Source organism: Solea senegalensis, linkage group LG20 (genome assembly GCF_019176455.1).
Source record: "Solea senegalensis isolate Sse05_10M linkage group LG20, IFAPA_SoseM_1, whole genome shotgun sequence".
Taxonomy (NCBI): domain Eukaryota; kingdom Metazoa; phylum Chordata; class Actinopteri; order Pleuronectiformes; family Soleidae; genus Solea; species Solea senegalensis.
Genome location: NC_058039.1, coordinates 17,137,959 through 17,145,369, shown reverse-complemented (window position 1 = coordinate 17,145,369; position 7,411 = coordinate 17,137,959). Strand labels below are relative to the sequence as shown.

General features: G+C 41.4%; 1 protein-coding gene and 1 long non-coding RNA gene across 4 annotated transcripts; one reads left to right on the top strand and one right to left on the bottom strand.

The window, feature by feature from the left end:
• On the top strand, positions 1 to 5,491 carry LOC122786337. Of its 3 annotated transcripts, none has more exons than XR_006362432.1 (3): positions 1 to 1,383; positions 2,052 to 2,137; positions 3,274 to 3,934. It is a non-coding gene; the product is annotated as an uncharacterized LOC122786337 (long non-coding RNA). The 3 variants fall into 3 exon arrangements; XR_006362433.1 differs by lacking the exon at positions 1 to 1,383 and adding an exon at positions 5,430 to 5,491 and having other exon boundaries at positions 1,713 to 2,137; positions 3,274 to 3,528; XR_006362431.1 differs by lacking the exon at positions 1 to 1,383 and having other exon boundaries at positions 1,712 to 2,137.
• On the bottom strand, positions 3,939 to 6,848 carry med10 (mediator complex subunit 10). The gene is made up of 4 exons (XM_044052568.1): positions 6,580 to 6,848; positions 6,404 to 6,487; positions 5,460 to 5,562; positions 3,939 to 4,656 (listed from the first exon to the last, which is right to left on the bottom strand). The coding sequence occupies exons 1-4, from the start codon at positions 6,699 to 6,701 to the stop codon at positions 4,561 to 4,563; spliced, it is 405 nt and encodes a 134-aa protein (XP_043908503.1). The 5' UTR covers positions 6,702 to 6,848; the 3' UTR covers positions 3,939 to 4,560.
• Positions 6,849 to 7,411: the final 563 nt, after the last annotated feature.

The following is a 7,411-nucleotide window of genomic DNA, read 5'->3' as shown; positions in this document are numbered from 1 at the left end:
GTTGGTAGGTGGATGTGTGTTAAGTTAATAGATATTCAGACGTCAGTATGTAGGAGTGTTTGCTCCTGTTGTGACAGGTTTTACAGAATACGTGTAGATTCACTAACACTAATTAGCTGAGATGACACCCTCACACACACACACACTCAGCACTGGCCATTATCCAGAGAGCAAGGGTGGATGACGGGGTGGGGTGTTTCCATGGCGACCAGGGTGACAGAAAGACGAGAGGCTCTGCCTCCTGACCCTCATTGAGGAGTTGAATGACTGTCGCTGAGCTGGTTGCTCATCAGCCGGTCGTCGTCACAATACAAGAGGCAGGAGAGAGAGCGAGGCGGAGAGCGTTCCAGCGGCCATTTTAGCTTCATCAGTCTGCCTGAAGTACTTAGCATTAGCATCAGAAAGACACGGCTAAGAGCATCAAAAGCCCTGCAGCCCCTGCCTTTGTGTTTGTTTCACCATGCAAACCCAACAGCACAGGAGGTTTTTATTTATTCAGACTGTGGTTACAGGCCCAGACTTGCAGTGCATTTGTACAAATATGGTAGAAATTTGAACAAAAACAGCTGCAGGTGCAACCGTCTACACGCAGGAAAAGCTGCAGGGCAACACAGGAAAGGGTTAAGTTGATCATTAAACTTGTATTTGCTCTGTAATCGGGACGTTTCCTAGCATAAACATTCACCTGTCAGCGCCAGGACTGAGCACTGAATGTAGGTTATGTTAAGAGCAGGGTTAGGCGTTAATTGGTTATGGTTAAGATAAGGGATTTCCCTTTTTCCCGAATGAATGAGAGTCAGTGTATCTTGTGTTTTGTGTTTGTGAATTTATATCTTTGTGAGGTCCAAAAAAACGCCTCTTTGTGGGCACATTTTGACCTTTTGCTTATCTTTAGATGTTGCTCGTCTCTGTGCTCTTTTGTTCTAGAAGAAGAACACTTTCAGAGAACCAGATTAACAATTTAAAGACTGCAAAGACACCAGATCACCTGATACAGAGCCAAACATTCCTTCTCAGTGTGATACCTCGACAGGGTCAGAGGCGCAGGGCACCGGTGGTTTTGTTTTTGACAAGCAATTTGTTTTAGTGTCCAAAGTACAGCATGAAATTGAAGAATGGGGGGACTCTTCCCACAGAAGAAGAAATGTAATATATATCATCATTTATTCCACCTAGGGTTTAGAGTGAACTCCATTCTCGTGCAATGACACATAACAAGGTGGGAGAGGATCCTCCTCCACTTGAATCTCAAACAACACAGCTGATACTCTGACGACACAACACACTACACTGCACCACAGACGCAGAGAAAGACACCAAAGAACAAGGAGATTGTTCGGGGGCGTCGGTTCCTGAGTGACAAAGAAGAAGATGTGAATGGAGGTAAGAAAAGCAGGAGAGAAAGACTCAGTCACCTTGGATGAGTCATGCAGCTCCTCGTGTGGAGGCATATTTAAAGTATAAAAAGTAGCTCTTCCTCTCCACTTTCCCCCCCCATGCTCTTGTGTGTCCTGCAGCACGACACAAATCTCCCCCCCCCACACACACACACAGTGTGTGAGTGTCATCCTGTTAAAAGAAATGTCACGGTGCCCAGACGCAAACACAAACTGGATAAAAAAACAGCATTGAATTTCATTTCTCACCCCTTCAAATTGGCTTGTTATTGGATTGAAAAGGTGCCCTTGACCAACACTGATGCTGCTGCTGCTGAGGAGGAGGAGGAGGAGGAGGAGGAGGAGGGAGGATGATGGCGATGGACACAGAGGAGCGGAGTCAATAGGGTAGAAAAATATAAAGAGGAGAGAAATATGAGATACTGACGACACATAGTTAACAGAAGTTCAAGGTACCCTGGCTAAATAACAGTGTTTTGCATACGTACTGTGAGGTGATGACTCAGTTTCCTCTGCTGATGATGATGATGTTCCATGTTTCCATTGTCTTTATATAACTTGTAGTGTTTAACGTCATCAACGGGTCTCTTTTTCTTTCAATGTAAGCAAAGAAACTGTGAAAGAGTGATTTTGCTGTTCTCCCTCTCGTTTCAGGTCTGTTTGTGTCGGCTGCTTTTCGGACTGGGTCTAAAGAAAATCCCTGGATTGATTTGGTCCAAGTCAAACCACTTTTGGATCAGGTGAGCAAAGTTCTGCACTCATTACACACAGACACACTCTTCATGAAGTAAAACGGCTCCACAGTTGTTGTTGTTGTTGTTGTTGTTGTTGTACCACTGCTGTTGGAGCAGCTGGAGATGGCACAGATTCTTTCTGACGTCCTGAACATTGGACATGAAATTATTCTTAACTGTACAAAACTTTAAATTGGCAAGGCAGCGTCCATTCAAGATGCCTCTGCAGTCATGGCTCCTTGCTTACGTATGCACTTCCTTTACTTTGCCACATGAATCCATGAGTAAAAAGATAACACACAACTTTTCAGAGCAAGACATTTTAATTCAGTTGACATCGGCACAAACTTTGAGTCCTTTTACCATTTCATATTCATCCTCCATGGTCTCTTTAGTCCTTGTCAAACTATTCCTAGAGGAACTGAGTACTGACACACTGTCAGAACTGACTCGGCAGAGCTCACTGTAGAGAACCAGTCTGAGACACAGGTGCGTGACATGGCTGCCGGCAGAGACACAAGGACAAACAGATGCACGTGTCAATATCTTTAAAGTTTTTATTCTTCCTCATCATTAGGCAGCTGTTTCTGACTGAAAAACAGTTGTAAACACTCCTTGTGCAAAGTCCACAGATGAAATAGAGTCATTTTCATCACAGCACACAGGAGATGTTGATCCAGCGCTGCCTCCACCAGTTAAGTTCAAATGTATTCCTTTGCAACTTCACTGTTTGAAATACTTTGTTGGGATTTACACACGTGCCACAAATGTGCTAAACGAGGCAGCAGCAGACCAGCAACTCTTGTGTTCCTGTGAGCTAGAAATGCTGATGATCTTTGTGGACCTTTGTGCAGCCGAGTGAGTGGCACAAGTTAGGCTTAATGTAAGTGGCTATTTTTCTATGTTTTCAGTGTGAGCAAGCATCCATGTCTCCGACTGGTTCTCTGGTGACAGCAGAGCACTCATTGACATACTCAGTGACAGAGTAACATCAGTGTCAATACCTCATTCAACCACAGGAGAATAAAGCAGTTTACATTATGTTAATTAGATCATAATGGCCACTGCGCTTTCAACGCCTCGACCTGAATAGGTAGAGAAAAAAACAAATAAGAAACAGATTTTTTCTGTCCCTCCTGCAGTCCTCCTCCCCCCACCAAAGGGCTGAGTCCTCAGTAAATCACGGCTGACTCTACATGAGACGCGTGTTTGGAAATCCTCGTGGGATGAGTGCCGTCTGCATCACCCATCACAGCGCAGATCACAAACAATAACAGGGCTCATTTCCCTCCTCCTGTCCCAGAGGAGCGGCCTCCGGGGTCAGAGGGGGGGCGTGTCAACCCTGGTCAAGCCCCTGCAGACGGAGGAGGCATACATGACGACGACGACGTCTGTTTGTAGGACACACACACACACACGTACACAGACGAGTGTATGTTACAACCTAGGATGTTCTTGAGACGAAACTTGAGTCGAATGACCCCCGAGCACATCACAGATACCTCAACACGTCCACAAACACACATGCACTCATGTTTCAATCCTGCATGTTTACCATTTTATCCCATGAATTAAAACATTTCTTTAAATCTGTAGAAATAAAATAAGAATTGTTCTCACACTTGCACAACTTGGTAAGAAAGAAAAAAACACATTTAGCCAAAATACTCTGCAGTATTTGTTGATTAATCCCTGAAAATGCAGTATTATAAGACATCCTTGTACGTACTATCACAATGTATGTTGGTGCAGAAAACCATGATATTACATTGATTCCATACCAAAAAAAAGACATACACAATATCTATCCATTAAGGACCATTTATTAATAAACATTACGATACAAACGAGTTACAAATAAAGAGTGGACTAAAGCCTGACCATGTGGAGTGATCAGGCACAGCAGAGCCAATCAATAACATTTTGCCTTCGGTTACCATGGCCATCAGAAACCTGAGCTCGGTACAAAATGTGTGGTAACGACACACGTTGCACAATGACTAGAAAGCGTTACAAAAGTGAAGAGTAGAAGCGTATAAATGCACCGTATGTACAACCGACGGGAGTAAATCTGTTTGACGCAGTTGTCCAAACAGATTTCAGTGTCCGTGCATCAACAGGGTGACAGAACAGCCCAGTGAGGAAACATTTTTATTTTCTCTCTCTCCCTCTTCTCCACCGCTTCCATATTCTTGCTATTTGATGTAAGTTCAGAAATTCAAAGCAGAGAAGGCATTGGGCTGCGTCACAGAGCAGAGAAGGTTTAAAAAGCTTCTCCAACCCGGAAACATTTATCTAAAATAATAACTGGGTATTTTCGTATCCTGCTCGCACATAATAGACGATCCTCCTTGGTCAAACTCCAACCAGGCTGTCACTTCGAGGGTCACAAGTTTGAAAATCAGGGGTTGGTCGTGGTGCAAGTGTCACTAGGAGGGGGTATCCTCTCCGTGTATAGCCTTGTACTTGGCCATGTCTTCAGGAAAAACTTTGCCGAGCTCGGAGATTAGAAGGCTCTTGAATTTCTGCAGTTTAAAAAACAAAGAGAAGAGGTGTTGGTGAATTTATTGCTGCTTTTTTCTTTTGTACCAAGAATAATTTACCTGAAGAAGTGATTAGTAAAGCTTAGAATAAATCACCCAGGCACCTTAATGATTTACCAGGAAACAAAGGACATGTTAGACCTGACTGGATGATAAATAAATGTATAAATCATCTCTTTTGTGCAGCTTTTATTGAACTACAAAAGGATTTAAAGTATTGTGATATTCATTTATCATCAGCAAAACAAGCTCCCTATAATAGGCAGCTCTGTCTTGAACTCAGTTACCTCTTCTACTGAAGTGCAGCATATAAAAATAAATAAATTAGTTGATAAAACTAAACTGACAGTTCCTCATTCATCTGCAAACAGAGGATAGTGCATTGGCCCTTTTATAAGATGACATTTTATGGCACAAATAAGGGGTTTCTTATGTTTCAGTCCCCAGAAAACACTTCAATCACTCCAAGGTTGAGTCTCTCAGAGAGAATCAACCTCAAAATTGTTTTGTCAGTGTAGTTAATGTCAAAAAGTGAACGTGTGACTACAACCTCTGTTGTGTTTGTATAAGAAATGTAATCATGTTAAATGTAATCACGCATTTCCAACTCACTGCACCAAGTCCCTTATGCAATGTAGGAAAAACCCTGACATGACTCATTTTGTATAACAAAAATGATCCTTGAGAGGGACATTTTGTGAGCATTTAATCACCTCAACATGTTCACGCTATGTTCATTTTTGTGTCATTGGCAGGGAATGTACGACCCTGGCATTATCTCTTACCGTCATAGTGTCAATCTTCCCTTTGACCTGCTCGTTCCTTGCCAAGGCTCTCTCCAAACATTCCTTGGTGTACAGCTGAGGGTTGCGACCTTGGTCAATGTATCTGTGAAAAGAAGACACAGCAGCTGAAGGCATGAAGCACAGATAAGGTATTACTGAATAAACACTGTGGGTGGCGAGTTGACAATCAGAGGCTGTGGTTGTGGAATATTTAAACATTTACTTTAATAATTGTATATAGATGTCTGTCAAATAATGGCCCATTGCGATCTTGGATGGATTCTGTGATGCTAATAAACATATATTTTACTTTTGACCAATACATAAAAACAAATGTTTCTTAAATTAAACAAACATTTATAGAACAACACTCATGATCTGCTTCTACGATCTGTATTGTATGTCTGTACTGCAGTGCAGCTTTATATTCAAAATAAAAACAGTCTGTAAACTAAAGTTAAAATATAATAAACATGTATTTGAATAGAGTTTTGGTGCATTTAGCACCAATTTTAAACGTGTCTGATAAATCTAACCTAAACTTCATATAAACGATAAACGAACCTAAACTTCCCTCCTAACTGCAGTGATTCAACGACACAATACAATTAACCAAGTAAGTATATCAGTTTAAATGTATTTTTGAAATGTGTGTATGCCGAATTATTACATGGCACTCAAACATCTAGAAAGAAAAATAATATCAGACTTTTGGCTTTTCAACAGCTGGATGCACGTACCGACATTTAAAAGTGAGAGTTTTTTGAATTGGGATTGGTCGTGGCTTCAGCACAAGAACTGAATGTATTATCTCAGCACGACAATTTGTGTATGTACACGACAGAGACGTGACAAATAGATACAGAGGAGTAAAGAAAACGTTTATATGTGGATTATAAAGATTTTAGAAGATTAGATTATAACACAGTTTGTAATGCACTCACTCAAAGACTTCCAGAGGAACGTTGATCTCATGAAGCTGCTGACGACACTTCTCGATGTCTTGCAGACCAGATATCATGAAGTTTCTGTAAAGCAAAATGAATATAGATATTGAATATGTGCTTTTCAGGCACTGGCACCGTTTTAACGGGCTCAGTAAAGGAAATAAATGACTCACAGTTTCTGGTTGAGTCCTGTCTGGCTGCTGGGCTGGAAGTCGCTAACGATGATCCCCAGCTGTCGAATATTCTCGATGAATTTCTCCAGGTGCTCCTCCAGGTTGTCAAATTTCTCCGCCATGCTGTTTCACTGTCACATACAAAATAAAAAAAAACAGATGCCGGTTCTTTATTTGACGAGAATTAGCCGTCAAGCTATAGTTTCTTTAGCTATGAACCACCGACGCTGCGACAACTACAGCACCGAAACACTTTGCGGCAGTAGAGCAACCAATCAAAGGCGGGCACTGCGCCGCTGCCTATGACGTCACACCAACCCAAGCCTTTCCTCTGTGTTACCGTAAAGCCGCGGAGTGTCGTGCTAAGAGAGGGGAAGAGTGTTCTTTTGTCTGGACTAAAACGTAGAATATACTCTTCATATACCGAGTGTAAACAACCTATTTAACAGCTAAAATAACAACAATAATTACATTGATCGTTATCTGGATTTATATAACGGAGACTGCCATTCATTTTAAAGAATGTGTTCACGTCTCTCCAGCTTTTGTTGTGTAACAACATAAATAATGTCATGAATGTGACACCATTTATTCATTTATGGGAGAGATAGTATTGTTTGTGTTGTTTTCAGACAACTGTGTCGCAACTGTGGACAGAATCAAAAAAGAAAAGAAAGACAAGATGAATCATGGAATTCCTTTAATCCTCCTCAATAATATCCTTAATATTACACGTCTTTGAATGGCTGATATCAGGGAGTAAAGCTATTTGAACTATTCCACCTCATGTAGGGACTCTTCAAAGATTGAAATAAGAATAATAATAATAATA

Coding starts and splice junctions, on each gene's coding strand:
- med10 (XM_044052568.1), bottom strand. CDS start 6,701: ATGGCGGAGAAATTTGACAACCTGGAGGAGCACCTGGAGAAATTCATC. Junction 6,488..6,579: donor ACAGGACTCAACCAGAAACT/GTGAGTCATTTA, acceptor TTTGCTTTACAG/AAACTTCATGATATCTGGTC. Junction 5,563..6,403: donor GTTCCTCTGGAAGTCTTTGA/GTGAGTGCATTA, acceptor TTCTTTTCACAG/ATACATTGACCAAGGTCGCA.